The 14746-nt window shown below is 61.6% G+C and overlaps 1 protein-coding gene across 5 annotated transcripts in view; it reads left to right on the forward strand.

Annotated features, from left to right (window-relative positions):
• Positions 1-14184, forward strand: part of KIFC3 (kinesin family member C3) — a 63251-nt gene extending 49067 nt beyond the window's left edge. For 4 of the 5 annotated variants that reach the window (XM_037041626.1, XM_037041629.1, XM_037041630.1 and 1 more), the window contains 16 exons: positions 3153-3218; positions 3745-3888; positions 4034-4273; positions 4804-4977; positions 5398-5545; positions 5628-5758; positions 6872-6983; positions 8260-8441; positions 9329-9433; positions 10616-10746; positions 11040-11163; positions 11386-11515; positions 11603-11832; positions 12097-12231; positions 12636-12744; positions 13492-14184. In XM_037041626.1, the coding sequence (XP_036897521.1) occupies positions 3153-3218; positions 3745-3888; positions 4034-4273; positions 4804-4977; positions 5398-5545; positions 5628-5758; positions 6872-6983; positions 8260-8441; positions 9329-9433; positions 10616-10746; positions 11040-11163; positions 11386-11515; positions 11603-11832; positions 12097-12231; positions 12636-12744; positions 13492-13517 (2187 nt within the window). In that variant the 3' untranslated portion in view covers positions 13518-14184. Of the gene's footprint in view, positions 1-3152; positions 3219-3744; positions 3889-4033; positions 4274-4803; positions 4978-5397; positions 5546-5627; positions 5759-6871; positions 6984-8259; positions 8442-9328; positions 9434-10615; positions 10747-11039; positions 11164-11385; positions 11516-11602; positions 11833-12096; positions 12232-12635; positions 12745-13283; positions 13312-13491 lie in introns of all 5 variants that reach the window. The other variant, XM_037041627.1, reaches the window with a different exon arrangement.
• Positions 14185-14746: the final 562 nt, after the last annotated feature.

The raw sequence follows: 14746 nt of genomic DNA on the forward strand, positions 1-14746 counted from the left end.
CCCCAGCAGAGCCCTCTGTTCCCGTAGGACACTCTGCTGCTCGTGGGCCAGCGCAGCTGGAGGTGGACGGCAGGTTGTCTGCGTTGAGAAAACAGGCCGGCGCAGGGCAGTGCCGCCCTCTACAGAACCGTTTCCACCAAAAGATATAAGTGTCGGGCCTCAAGGTGCCCAGGTCTCTGCTCCTGCAAGGCCCCTCTGTACCAGGCTCCTGACTCAGCTTATCTGGCTGATGGGGAGCCTGGGCTTGGGCCTAGCTTGCTCCCCTCCTCAGCCCTGGGGCTGACACTGAGCTGTCTTGCAGCCCAGCACAGCAGCCTGTCAGGAGCCTGCTTTGCCCTCCGGTGTACCTTTGCTGGTGCTTGGAGCCCTTACTGAGTATCTGCTGGGGCAGGGGTGCGTGATGAGCCGTAGAGAGGCTCCTTCCCCTCTCGGCCTGCAGATGCAGGCACCGTTGCTGAAGCAGAGCTGTGGTGGGTGCGTGGGGGGGTGTTTACAGGGGCCCCCTCTGGGGGAGTCCCTCCGGTCTGGTGAGGGACTCAGCCCCCCCACTCTCTGCCCTCATTGCTCTGAGCCTGTCGGCCGGCTCCCATCGTACCTCCTCCAGGCACCTGCTTGTCTCTCTTTTTGATCATTGTTTTTCTAACCCCGAGGCACCTTCCCCGCAAGCCCTCCTGAAGCAGACCCCTCTGGTCAGGGGACAAGGGTCCCACTCCTGGGCAGCACAGGTGCTAATTCCTCAGCCTCAAAGGAGTGTTTGTGCCTGACTGACCCCTGCAGTGTTGAGACATGTCCCCTGCTGCGCTGGACCAGCAGAGGGGATGACTGAGTGCCTGATACCTCTGACCAAAGGGGTCTCTCACAGCCCCGCCCTCTGCCCCCTGTACAGCCACATCCTTTTGGAGTGTCCCCTAGGGTTCCAGGTAGAATCCTCGAGCACCTAGGGCTCCCATTGTGATGCAAGAAGGCAGCAGGAGCCAGGGCTGCAGGCAGGTGGCAGGTGGGCATCCCGATCCCCCAGGTAAACACTGGAAGAGCCCACTGTCACTGCCTCAGGGGCTGAGGGCCAGGCAGCTGGTTGGGGACAAGGCATGTCAGAGCATTCAGCCCAGAGAACACAGCCTGTCTGGGCGGCCAGTTCTGTGCTAATGGACAGTTCTGGGGTGATTTCTAAGGTAGGGCAATGGGGCAAGGGGACCCCAACCTTTCAAAAGCAGGTAGACCCACCTATTTCAGGGTGAAGGGAGAGAGAGAATATATATTCTCTGAGACTCAAGAATTAGTGAAAAGCATAAAGAGTTCGTCAAATGTCATGGTTCAGAGATTTCTACCTTTTGGTACTGCTCACAGAGTTTTTTTGGGGGGGTTTGTCTGATGCACTGTGTTGGGGAGCCCTGCCCAGTATTATTTAAAACTCCCGATGAACACAAGGGATGAGTGCTCGATCGTCTGTGTGCGCCTACGCCACGTACCGGGCCCTCCCGTAAGGCTGGCTGTTCAGGTGGTTACCGGTTCCACGGCTAAGGAATGCAACACTGCCCTGTGCAAATGGTCCCTCCGCCCGCTCTGGGGCCAGGGACTGAGCACCCTGCCACAAGGCTGTCAACAGGAGGGGGTATTGGGAGTGTGCAGTGAGGTGGCCTGAGCTCTGCCCACCTGTGTGGTCCATGACCCAGCGCACTGCTAGGAGGGCTGTCAGGAATGCAGCCCACTGGGACCACCCTGGTGCTGTGGTCACTGGGCTGTGCCCTTAGGTCACCTGCTTGTCCACCAGGAGGACTTGGGCAGCCTGGTCAGGCCTCCCAGCCCCTCTCTGGGCCTGGGTCTGGGACTCCTTGTCCCCAGCCGTGAGTGCGTGGGCTGGTGTCGTGGCCTTCCCCTCAGAGGTCCAGTGGAGCCCATGGCTGGCTTCCTCCCCGAGCTGGTCCAGAAAGGCAGGGGCCCGACCTGTGGCTCAGCTTCGGTCTCCTGCCTGGAAGTCTGCCTGCTCTCACATGGTTGATGGCCGCCCAGCCGTTTTAGGAGATTTCACACACACACACACACACACACACACACACACACACACACGAAATTCTAATGTCTGGCCTCTCCTGAAAGGCCAGGAGGTTGGCAACAGGGAGCCTGTGTCCCCCTGGCTGCAGGGGGTACATGGTGGCTGCCTCCTTCCGGTGCATCTTGGGTGTCCAGGCCTGTACTGCCCCTCACCTGCCTTGGCTGGCTGGCCCCCGGGGCAGTTGACTTTGTCACCTGCGGTTCAGAAATAAGAGCCCAGTGCTTTGGGGCCTGCTGTGTAAACCGCAGCTCCTACAGCTCCGAGGAGTGAGTCCAGCTCTCACAGCTCCTTTCCCAAGGTGTGGGGCGGCCGCACAGACTGGTCTGCAAGGGCACCGGCAGACATGCCTGTGCTGGGCTGGGGCCCTGGTCTGCGTTTTGGGTTCTTTTCCAAGGAGAGGTTCCCAATGTGGAACCGTCGAGAGGACAGTCCAAGGAAGGGACCGATCCTGGGATCCGCTCTTGGGGAGGGCGGGGGTGGGGGTTTGGGTTCCCTGCCCAGGCCTCCAGCTGAGCCGGTCACCCTTGCCTCTCGATGGGGCACAGACCCCCTTCTCTTGCCAACAGCCTCACCCGGCCACAGCTCTCTTGCAAGGCAGACTGGGAACTGGGATGAACACGGGTCCCAGATGCGCCCTGGTCACTGGCAGACCTGTCCCCACAGGCGGCCTCACCAGGAACTGCTCAAAGTGGAACATTCTAGGGGCTGGGCAAAGACAGATCCAGGTTTTAGAGTGTCTACAGTTTATACAGCCTGGGGGCCCCTTTAAGAAAAAAGAATATAACGTTACAAATACGAAAGTAGGTCCAGGCCTTGGTAGGGGCCTGTGTCCCCTGTTGAGCTGCCTGTGGCGTGAGCCCCAGGTGGCACGGAGGTCACCTCTGCTGCGTTGCCCCCCAACTCTCCCGAGAGCCCAGGCTGACTGGGTCCTGCGGTGGGTGAGGGTGCTGAAGGCTGTCAGGACCAGGCTGGGTGTCACTCACCTGGAGTCCCAGGTGTGGACTGCCTTCTCCAACACAGGGAGGGCTGGGGCTGAGGCCTGGGTGTGGACTGGAGGCAAGGAGCAAGGCTCGAGGTGACCTTGGCTTTGTGCCGGCAGGTGGAGAACCTGAAGGAGAAGCTCATTGGCCAGGCGCAGGAAGTGAGCCGCCTCCGATCAGAGCTGGTGAGGCCAACTGGGCAGCCTACGGTGTGGGGGCGGGTGTGGGGTGGGGGTTGACGGCTCGGTGCAGACGGCCCCCTCCCGGTGAGAGGTGTGACCCGGGCCGCCCACACGGGGGCTGCATCCTCTTTGGGAAATGCTTCTGGAGGACTTATCGCCGTCACTAGGTTCTCAGAGGTCATGTGACTCCCAAGGGGCGGGAGGTGAATGCGCCTTTGCTAAAGTAAAATAGGAGTGTGAACTCTGTATAAATATGACTTCTCTTGCTACTTTCACACTCAGGAAAATAGAATGAAGGGGGGGTGCTGCCGGGAGCTGTGCCTGCCTCACCACCCTTCCTGATCTTTCTCTCCCGTCTTCATCCTTATTTCTCTCTCGAGCCCCTTCTCTCTCTTCTCCCTTGCTTGCCCTCCTTTCTCTTTTCTCCTCCTCTCCCCGCTCTCCCCTGCCCTTGAACGTTCTCTGCCCCACACCCTTCTTGCTTCCCCTGATGTGCCCTGGCCGCATGCCCCCTGGGCTGACTCGGCAGGGAGGCACGGACTTGGAGAAGCACCGGGACCTGCTGATGGTGGAGAATGAGCGACTGAGGCAGGAGATGCGGCGTTGCGAGGCTGAGCTTCAGGAGCTGCGTGCAAAGCAGGGGGCCCCCTGCACGGGCTGCGAGCACAGCCAGGCAAGCACAGGGCCGGGTGGTCCCGGAGGGCCGCACGCATTCCTCACGGACCCCAGCTCCTCACAGTGACCCCCGCCTGCTTGTCTGCCTGTCTGTCTGCCCGCCTCACACTTGTCCTGGCCCTGTCCCCATCCTCTGTCTGCAGGAGAGCGCTCAGCTCCGGGACAAGCTGTCACAGCTCCAGCTGGAGGTGGCAGAGAACAAAAGCGTGCTGTCAGAGCTGAACCTGGAGGTGCAGCAGAAGACCAACCGGCTGGCCGAGGTGGAGCTGCGGCTCAAGGACTGCCTGGCCGAGAAGGCGCAGGAGGAGGAGCGGCTCAGCCGGCGCCTGCGTGACAGCCACGAGACCATCGCCAGCCTGCGGGCCCAGTCGCCGCCCGTCAAGGTGAGCCGAGGTCTGGCGGCCTTGTGCAGAGCCTGTGCAAGCCTGGACTGTGCCTCAGCGCTCGGCCGCGGGTCCCCAGGGCAGGGCTGGCACGTGGAAGCAGGTGTGAGTGGTTGAAGGCTGCGTTCCAGCTCTGTGCTCAGTCTGTTTCTGGCCCTTCGCTCCTCGCTGTCCAGGGCCAGGCAGGCACGTGATAGGCCTATGGCAACTGGTGCTTGATGTGCCCACTGTGGGCCAGGCACGGGCATAGGGCATCGCTCCATTCTGCCCTCATCTTTGCTTGTCTGTCTGTCCTGTGCCCTGGCTGGGGCCACAGTCAGGCTCACAGTGGGCTCATTAAGACAAGAAGATTGCGGGAGGCCCTTGCAGCATTCTGGATAGCCAGGACCTCATGGCGTCTCTAGCTTTTGCCAGGCTCTTGGTGGGATGTCCCTGAGGGACCCCTGCCCAGGTCGGCCACATCTCAGGGCCCCAGAGTGAGGCTGAGGTGCCCTGCATCTCCGTGCACCCGCCCGTCTCTCGCCTCGCAGTACGTCATCAGGACGGTGGAGGTGGAGTCGTCTAAGACCAAGCAGGCCCTCAGTGAGTCCCAGACCCGGAACCAGCACCTGCAGGAGCAGGTGGCCATGCAGAGGCAGGTGCTGAAGGAGATGGAGCAGCAGCTGCAGAGCTCGCACCAGCTGACCACACAGCTCCGGGCACAGGTGTGCCGGCCACGTCGAGGGTGGTGTGTGGTTATCGGTGGTGGTGGTGGGGTGCTGAGGCCAGCCTTTGGTACAGTGCAGCAGACCCAGGCTCTGGTCCCTCCTCTTCCCGCTGACTGTGTGATCAAGGGTCAGTTTGTCTGAGTCTCCCTTCCCTCATCTGTACAATGACATGACCACAGAACCCACCATGCAGCGGGGCCCAGGGGCAGACTCACAGGAGGCTGTTCTCACAGCCCAGCACACGCACTCTTGGAAGGCGCTGTGTTCAGTGTCACAGCCAACAGGCTTCCTGCTCTCCTGGGGCTTGTGCCCCCGTTATGTGCCAAGTTGGTGCTGGGGCGGTGCAGGGCAGTAGCTGCACCCGCCCCCTCCTTCCCAAGCCCCTGAGTTGAGCTGCTCTCTGGCCTTGGCCGCCAGATCGCCATGTACGAGTCTGAGCTGGAACGGGCCCACGGGCAGATGCTGGAGGAGATGCAGTGCCTGGAGGAGGACAAGAACCGGGCCATCGAGGAGGCCTTTGCCAGGGCCCAGGTGGAGATGAAGGCCGTGCACGAGAACCTGGCAGGTGAGCCGGCCACCCGGGCCCTGGCCTGCCCCAAGCTGCAGCCCTTGGCCCTGTCCGCCTCATACCTGTCCTGTCCCCGTAGGGGTCCGGACCAACCTGCTGACTCTGCAGCCGGCGCTGCGGACCCTCACCAACGACTACAATGGGCTGAAGCGGCAGGTGCGGGGCTTCCCCCTGCTGCTTCAGGAGGCCCTCAAGAGCGTCAAGGCCGAGGTGAGTGCAGGCCATGGGGGGCCGGGCTGGGAGCAGCCCAGAGCCCTTGGCAAGAGGCAGAGTCTACCAGGACTCTGTTCCTAAATGCAGACAAAGCGCCCCAGACAACAGCTCCCACCACCCCCACAAGTGACACACACTGTCGCCCCAGACCTCGTTTGAAAACGTCTGGCCGGGGCAGGTATTTGGGCATTTATCTAATTATGACTCTCCCACCCAAACAGGCTACATATGTCCTTACATCTGTTAGGGTTAATTTAATGTTTTCAAGCTGAGCTTGTTCGATATGAGAATAGCCAACATCTTTTAAGTGCCTCCTACATGCTGAGCCTTTTATAGCTGTCAGCTCCTTGAATCTGCATGACAGCCCTGTGGGGTAGACAGACCCGTGTGTTCTAGGAGTAGAAAACAGGTCTTCTTTCAGATACTATGTCAATAATCCCTGGACGTGGCAAGAAGTTCAAACCCTGCAGAAGGACATGGGATGAAAAAGAGAGGACTCTCTCTGCCACCCGATCCCCAAAGGCGGCCTCTCTGCCAGCGTGTCCCCCAGGGCATTGTGGGCATGAGGAATGGGGTGCTGCCTATGCCCTCTTACCCACAAGGGCAGTGTACGGACGTGTGGCCTGCATGTGGCTTCTTGCCCCTGCGAAATGCCGCTTGGAGATCTTTACCTACCAGCTCCTACAGATCCTCGAGCTAGGTGGTGTTATCCCCGTTATATTGAGAAGAGAATTATTCTCCCCATTTATTGAGGCTGGAAGACATCGGGCCTGTTGCCTCAGGTGCCCCAGCTACTCGGGATAGGGCTGGGATTTGGGTCCAACTGAATCTGTAGTCAAGTGTAAGTGCTGTGGAGTGAGGCTGAGTCCCAGCTCTTTGCCTATTTAGCAGGGTGACCTGGGAACTATTGGCTTAGCCCCTCTGGGGCTCAGTTTCTTTCTTTGTAAAATGGGACTGGTAGTCGTACCTACCCAGAGGGGTCACTGGGAAATTTTGACATGTGCCAGCACATGTCAAAGACTCAGCCAGGGCGGGGGACAGTGCTCGGCCTCTTGGGGGCAGGCAGTCTGTGGAGCTGGCCCCTGGATGGCGCTGTGTGTCCCCCACCAGATCGGCCAGGCCATCGAGGAGGTCAACAGCAACAACCAGGAGCTGCTGCGCAAGTACCGCCGGGAGCTGCAGCTGCGCAAGAAATGCCACAATGAGCTCGTGCGGCTGAAAGGTGACTGCTGGGTGGGCGTCGGGGACGGGGGCCGGTGCCCGGCATGGGAGTCCTCGGCCTGGCTTGGAGGTGGTCGCGCCCTTCCGCTCAGCCCCCAGCACCATCCTATGAGCTGTGCCCTGTCATCCAGGAGCTGTTGTCATTCCCTCTTTGAGGATAAGGCAGCAGAGTCACAGAGAAGTCAGGGACTTGGTCCGTCCGACTCAGAAGCCCTTGCCCAATGTCCACAGCAGGCCACCCCCAGGCTCCGGGTGGCCACGGGGTCAGTATTGGAACTGGGTGGGGAGTGTCTAAATGCCACCTGTTCTGACCTGGGGCCAGCTCAAGCTCGAGATTTCACCTGTTCGCTGCACACAGGTGTAGAGAGCGCACCTGCCCGGTGCCAGGTGCCATTCCAGATGCTGAGACAGATGTGGCTGCGGCCCCACAGATGCCATCCCTGCCTCATGGTGTTCACTTCAGCCCATAGGGTGGACAGTGATCGTTGTTTAGCCAGAGAACCCCAGCAGGGGTTCTGTTACCAGGGCTGGGGGACAGTGCCAAGAGCCCCTGGGTATGTGATAGCAGGGGGCGGTGTTGGGGGGCTTCCTGGAGGAGGCAAAGCTAGACCTGAGAGCTGGCCTGTGAGTTGGAGTGGACAGGTGAAGGGGGAAGGTGGGCCCGTGCTGGCCGTGGTGGGGTCTCCTCTTGATCCCAGGAGCTCTGGGTCCCCCTGAAGGGCTTGAGGAAAGGGGGTGGTGGGACCAGATCCATGCCTCTGAGAGCCCCGGGGCCATCCTGTGGCTGGGCCCATTGGTGTGCTACCAGTTGTCCACCTGCTGTCCAGTCCAGTCTGCCCTTTTGTTCCCCGGGCCCCATCCTGGCGTTTGCAGCGCCCTTTCTGAGTGATAGAATGAGCATTGGCTTACTGGGACCCAAGCCCTTCACTGTGTACATGAGGAACCTGAAGTACAGAGATGCAAAGAGAGCGTCCGTTTTGGCATTCCCACCAGACTTGGTATCCCCTCCCCCCATCCACATGACCCCTGAAGTTGACCTTTTCTCCCTGTCCCAAGGTGAAACTCCCACCCTAAACTGGTTTGTTCAGGAAGAAAGTGTAACAATAAGTGAATTCATACTATAGTGTGAGTGACTGACAACAGTTTTGTGGCCCTGGGTGCCTTGCTTAGAAGACAGGAGCCTTCTGTGCCACCAGGCTGCTTAGGACACCACTGGATACAGAGCAGTCTGGTCCTGATGCGGCCTGTACCTTTCTCTGCTCCCCCACCTGACGCAGGGAACATCCGGGTGATTGCTCGAGTCCGGCCGATCACCAAAGAGGATGGGGAAGGACCCGAGGCGACCAATGCTGTGACCTTCGATCCTGATGATGACTCCATCATCCACCTGCTGCACAAAGGAAAGCCTGTGACCTTTGAGCTGGACAAGGTCTTCTCCCCAAGGGCCTCGCAGCAGGACGTGAGTGTGGCTCCCTTGGGTGGTGGTGGGGAGAGAGAGTGGTGGAGAGAAGGGGTCATAAGGAGACTCATCAGGAAAGGGAGAGATGGTGGGGGGTATACAGAAATGTGAGAGGGGAAGGAGACAGGATGGAGAAGCCTGGGTGCCAGGGTCCCTCCCTCCTTTCCCTCTGGAGAGAAGAAGGTGGGAGGCTAAGACTCAGGGCCCTTAGAAGCCTCTGCTGGAAAGGACAGATCCATGTACAGCCCCACCTACCACATGGCCCCTCCCACTCTCTGCCCCACCCACCACGTAGCCCCTCCCATCAACGTGACCCTGGCCAGCACTGCTTCTGGTCCCTCCAGCCTGTGAGAAGCAAGTGGTCTCTGCATCAGCTTTTGTCTCACCTCTGCCAGGGCCAACCTGGCCAGGGCCAACCTGCCAGGCCTGTCTTGCCTGTGCTGCGCCATCTGCTCCTGGCCTTACCTTTGCCCCAACTCAGCCCACTGTCAGGCAGGCAGGCAGAGGCGGTACCATGCAGGTGACTGCCTTCTGCCTTCATTTAGCAAAATGAAGGAACTGGGGCTGGTCTCCTAGGGCCGGGCTGGTCTCTGGAGCTCCAGAGCTGGACGGCCCCTTCCTCAGGTGTTGGCCGGCAGCAAGCACTGCGCTGTCTTCCCTTCTGTCTTTTGGCAACCGGGTTACCATTGACGTCTAGTGCAAGTGACTAATTAGTACCAAACTCCTCCACAGAGAGCTGGTTGCCCACATTAATGTGCTGTTATTGCTGGAGGAGAGAGCGCTCGGGGGAGGTGGCTGGACTGGGAGCTGGCGGGAACCCTGGGCCCCGTGGCTCTGGGCCCTGCGGCCCTGGCAGCCCCACACCCTTCTTCTCGTCTCCTCCCCAGGTGTTCCAGGAGGTGCAGGCCCTGATCACCTCTTGCATCGACGGCTACAACGTCTGCATCTTTGCCTACGGCCAGACGGGCGCTGGCAAGACCTACACGATGGAGGTGGGTGCCAGCCGGCTGGGACTGCGATTTGGACAGTGAGGACCACCCCTTGCTGCCATCGATGGGGCGTCTCCTCACTAGTCTCGGGGTTCTACATGGTGTGCGTGTTGCCTTACTCAGTCTTCACAACCCCTCAAGTCACCAGGCCTGAAGAGGGGACCCTGTGGTGGTCTCCCTGGGTAGGAGAAGCAAACAGACTAGGAGCAGAAGGATCTTGGCCTGAAGTAAGAGTCAGTCTCTCAGGACCAAACTTCCTGAATCGCCCACACACATCTGCTGGGTGCTCGCCGAACGGCTGCGCTGTGCTGGGCCCTGGGACTGTGGGGATGGATGAGGGCAGGTCTCACCCTAGAGGAGACCTGGGCAGCTGCAGGGACCGGCCCAATGCAGACGGGTGCAGACTGCAGTGGGGCGCCCAGCTCTTCCTGCCCCTCCCGGGCAGAGCGTCATCTCCCTGCTTGGGCCTGTCCCCTCTCCACGGGGCACCAGGGCCCCCAAGGCGAGGAAGAATCTCGACTGCAGATAAAAAGGCTGGCCCAGGGGGTGTCTTCGTTTTGTTAGCGTGTCCCTGGCTCTTTGGGGGGTGCTGTGGGGATCCCTGGGTGTAGTGGGAGGGCAGGTATCCTGGTGTTGAGACAAAGGGAGTGGACAAGGGGAGCGAGATGGCCCTTTGGCAGGAGGCGCCATCTATGGGGGGCGAGGGTGCCATGAGATTCCCTCTCAGAAAAGCCAGGCAGCTCAACGGGGCCGGGTTACCTGCCGGCCCCCTGAGCCCCCCTCCACGCCCCCAGAGCCCGGCCTCTGGCCTCACTGATGTCAGACCAGCAATGTGAGCAGTGGCAGGGAAATCTTAGCTTCCCGGGGCCCCTTCCAGGCAGCTCAGCACCCCCCGTGTGCAGTCCCCCGCCAGGCATTCACCTGAGGGCCCTGGTCGGAAGTCTCAGGGCAGCTCTGTCAGGGGTGGTGCCGGGAAACCGAGGCCCACGGAGGGGAAGGAAGTTGCTTGCAGCGGGCAGAGGGGGTTTCGGGGCAGACCAGCATGCAGACGGGAGCTTCCGGCATGGAGGCTGGCCTGCGTGCGAGGGGTAGCTGGGGGGTGTCACAGACACCCTGTGAGCATCCGTAAGGCCATCCCAGTGTGGGGAGGGGCCTAGCTCACTGGGGTCTTGCTCCCGCCCTCAGGGGACCCCTGAGAACCCAGGCATCAACCAGCGGGCCTTGCAACTGCTCTTCGCCGAGGTGCAGGAGAAGGCGTCCGACTGGGAGTACGCCATCACCGTCAGTGCGGCCGAGATCTACAACGAGGCCCTCAGGTGGGCGGCTCTCTCGGGTGCAGGCGCTCAGGTTGGCGGCCCTGGTGCAGAACCATGTGGGATGGGACGTGGGATCTCCCTGAAGAAGGGAGATGGGGGCTGTACCCGAGGACTCTGCTGGTCCCGGCCCAACCCCCAGCCAGCAGGCAGGGCAGGAGGGCTCACTCTGAGCCCTGGGATGCGTAGACGGAGGTGCTCCTTCCCCCTGGAAGTGGCCTCCCCGTCCCTGCAGGGTGCACCCGTGGGAGACGTGGGAAAAGGGAGTCACTGTCCGGCCTGCCCCTCCCCACCAGGGACCTGCTGGGGCAGGAGCCCCAGGAGAAACTGGAGATCCGGCTGTGCCCAGATGGCAGTGGGCAGCTATATGTGCCGGGCCTGACTGAGTTCCAGGTGCAGAGCGTGGAGGACATCAACAAGGTGTGGGCCGGGGGCTGGGGCAGGGAATTTGGGGAGCTCCCACCCAGAGCTGGACTGCTCTGGCTCAGCCATGTCCCCTCACCTCTTGGGGCCTCAGTTTCCTCCTCTGTACAATGCAGGGTGGTTCACCCCTCACAGGCAGGGATGGGGTGGTTCCAAGACTCCACTCCAAGCCCTGTGCCTCTGACACGCCCCCTGCCCCGCCCCCACCCCCACCCCCAGGTGTTTGAGTTTGGCCACACCAACCGCACGACAGAGTTCACCAACCTGAACGAGCACAGCTCCCGCTCGCATGCCCTGCTCATTGTGACTGTGCGTGGTGTGGACTGCAGCACTGGCCTCCGCACTACGGGTGAGTGAGGGCCGTTGGCAGCCAGGCCGGAGCACCCCCGCCCCTGCCCCCGGGGCACTCGTGACCTGCCTGGTGCGCTCCCTGCAGGGAAGCTGAACCTGGTGGACTTGGCCGGCTCGGAGCGCGTGGGCAAGTCCGGGGCGGAAGGCAGCCGTCTTCGGGAGGCACAGCACATCAACAAGTCTCTCTCCGCGCTGGGGGACGTCATCGCAGCCCTGCGCTCCCGCCAGGGCCACGTGCCCTTCCGCAACTCCAAGCTCACCTACCTGCTGCAGGACTCGCTCAGTGGGGACAGCAAGACCCTCATGGTGGTGCAGGTGAGGGCCTTGGGTGGGCTTGGCCAGCATCATGGCCAGGGACCCCTTCCAGGTACCCAAGCCATGTGGAGAAGGGACCTTTGTCCCCCCCAGCTCCAAAGTCAGTGCCGCGCACCCCTCCGGTCTCCCCAGCAGACCTGGCCACACGCGCCGGGCGCCTCACAAGGGCCCCTGGCTGTGAGCGCCCTCCGGCAAGCATGCTGCCCACTCTAGTTCTGTGGGGGCAGCTGGCCTCGGTGGAAAGCAAGCCCTCGTGTTCCCCAGGTGTCCCCCGTGGAGAAGAACACCAGTGAGACGCTCTACTCCCTCAAGTTTGCTGAGAGGGTCCGCTCTGTGGAGCTGGGCCCTGGGTCCCGCAGGGCAGAGCTGGGGTCCTGGTCCAGCCAGGAGCATCTGGAGGTAGGGGAATGGCACAGGCCTGTTGCAGGGGCAGTGGGCAGAGACTTCCAGGTGAGGGGCAGGATTGGGGGGCAGGGAGGGAGGAGAGCTGCCAGAGGGGCTGGAGCCAGACTGTGAACCCAAACCCAGTAGGCTCTTTAGCCCCAGTATTTCGGGGCCTCGGAGGTCCCTGTGGGGCCTTCAGCTGGTCGGAGAGGTGGGCCGCAGGTGGGCACACAGGTGCTCAGCGGTAACTAGGTCACTTCTTTACTCTCGTTTAACTCTCACAACTGAGCTGGGGCATCGCCATTGCCACGCCCATTTTGCAGATAAGGAAGGTGTCAGGAGGCTGGGAGGGGAGGGGAGGGCAGCAGGTCTGGGAGGGAGGCAGCACAGCCCCACCCACCTGCTTGCCCTGCCCACAGTGGGAGGCAGCCTGCCAGACGCCACAGCCCTCAGCCCGGGCTCATTCGGCCCCCGGCTCTGGGACCACTAGCCGCCCAGGCTCCATCCGGAGGAGGCTGCAGCCCTCAGGTGAGCCTTCGGGGAGGGAATGGGTGGGTGGGTGAGCCCCATCCCCAGCAGGCCAGTCCCAGCCGCTGGGCTGCCCTTACGTGGACAGGCTTTTTACTTTCTCTTCTTAAAAGTTTCTAAAACACCTCTAGAGCCTGTGCCACATCCTTCTCTGGGCCCAGGAATGGGGGCAGATAGTGCGGGGTCCATTTTACAGATAGGAAACCGAAGACCCCCTCCTAGCTGGGCGGGGGGCCTCGAGGCCCAGGCCATGAGTGTCCCAGGTTGGGCTCATGGGGCACGCCTTCCACAGCAGGTCTGGCATCACTAGACCTGGGCCTTGGCTCCGGGGGCGGAAAGGACAGGGCTCACTCCATGTCCCCGGTGAGCAGTGAGCCTGGTCAAAGGACTGGAAACCAGGCCTCCGGCCCCCAAGGTGGCCCCAGTTGCAGAAAGGCCCAGCGAGTGCTTGGCGCACAAAGACACAGGGGCAGCAGGGTCCTGAGGGGTCCTGGCCCCAGGCAAGCCCCCCAGTGAGACGCCTGTTGCTTTGATTTCAGCCTGAGGCTGGGGCTGCAGAGTCTCCAGGTGAGTGTGGGCTGGGGGCCCAGCGCCACCTGCTGCCTGGCCTCGTCTTGGGTTGTCGGGCTGTGCAGGGCGCCTGCTGCTCCCGGCTGGGTCTGTCCTTCCGCTGCCTGCTGTCTGTGTGCTTCTGCTGGGCTCCTGCCTGCTCTTAAACAGAGACTAACAAGCCCCTCCCCCCCACAGGAAAGTCGAGGCCGTTGCCTGTCTGATGGACTGATGGATGCGTCCACCCACCATGCCAGGGGCTAGGTCCTGAGGCCTCACTGGCCTACGCCTGCTGCAGCTGGGGGTCCGGGAGGCAGAGGCCAGAGCGAGGCCCCTCTTCTGTCTCCCCTGAGATGAAACATGTTCAGAAGGAAATGGTCTCTCAGTTGTGGCTCATGGTGCAAATGACTTAGGTTGGAAGGACAGGGATGTCCTGCTCCACCCGGCAGGCCCAGACCCTCAGATAGTGGCCCCTTGTGGGGAGGGCAGTGGTGTCGGGAGGGTGGCCCACGCCCTGAGTGGCCCAGCTCTCCCAGGCTGCAGGGTGCCCTGTGAAGTGGGCAGCTGAGGGGCCCTTGGGAGGCACAGGAACCAGAACAGGCTGGTCAGTTGGTGGGCATGCCAGGGAAAGTCCGCCAGGGGGCGCCCCATGGGGCATGTATATGGTGTGCACTGGTGTACATAGGAACACGGCCCAGTCAGCCCCAGGCCGGGCCGTATTTATGGCTAGCAGGAGGCCAGGGGGTGGGGACTGTTGTACCCCTCATCTGCCTGGCACCAGCTCTCCCTGCTCCCTGGCCTCTTGACATATTCCTCCCTCTGAAACCCTATTTAAGAACTTTTGGAAGCTTAGCCATTTTTATGTATTAAAATAAAAGCCTTTTTACACAAGCGTGGTCTGGAAGGGTGGGTCTCGCGAGCCGCTGGCCATCAGGAGCGGGGCAGGGGTGCTGGCGCTGCCTGCTGGTTGCCTGCAGCCCCCCAGGGAAGCCTGGCGTGTCCCGAACACCTGCAACTGGGGGCCGGCGCCCCCTCCCTGATGGTGAGTGACCGACCCACGAACAGTGCTGGCACCTCCACCTTGCAGACGGGAAGCGAAGGCTCCGCAAGTCTTGGAATTGTCCCTGTAAGTGAACTGGCCACAGGCGTGGGCCACCTTCCTCTCAGGGCTTATAGGACCCTGACCACCAGTGCGGGCAGCCCCCACCCCCACTATGGGGTGTGTTGGCCTGGACTTGGTCCCAGCCTAGGGGGAATACTGTGCTCAATGGGGCGCCCCCTCCGACAGGGGCTGAGCCACCCACTCACTGCTGCCTCTGGAACAGAAGCGAAGCCCACTGGCTGGGGTAGCTTGTCCTGGCCAGCCAGCACTGGGGACTCCTGCACGAAGTGAAGTCTATCCAGGGCCCTCCAAGGCGGGTGTGGGGCCTGCCCTCCCAGCCCTGGGCCTGAA

The sequence above is a fragment of the Sturnira hondurensis genome, unplaced genomic scaffold (assembly GCF_014824575.4).
Source record: "Sturnira hondurensis isolate 20B ecotype Veracruz unplaced genomic scaffold, ASM1482457v3 Scaffold0003090, whole genome shotgun sequence".
NCBI lineage: Eukaryota > Metazoa > Chordata > Mammalia > Chiroptera > Phyllostomidae > Sturnira > Sturnira hondurensis.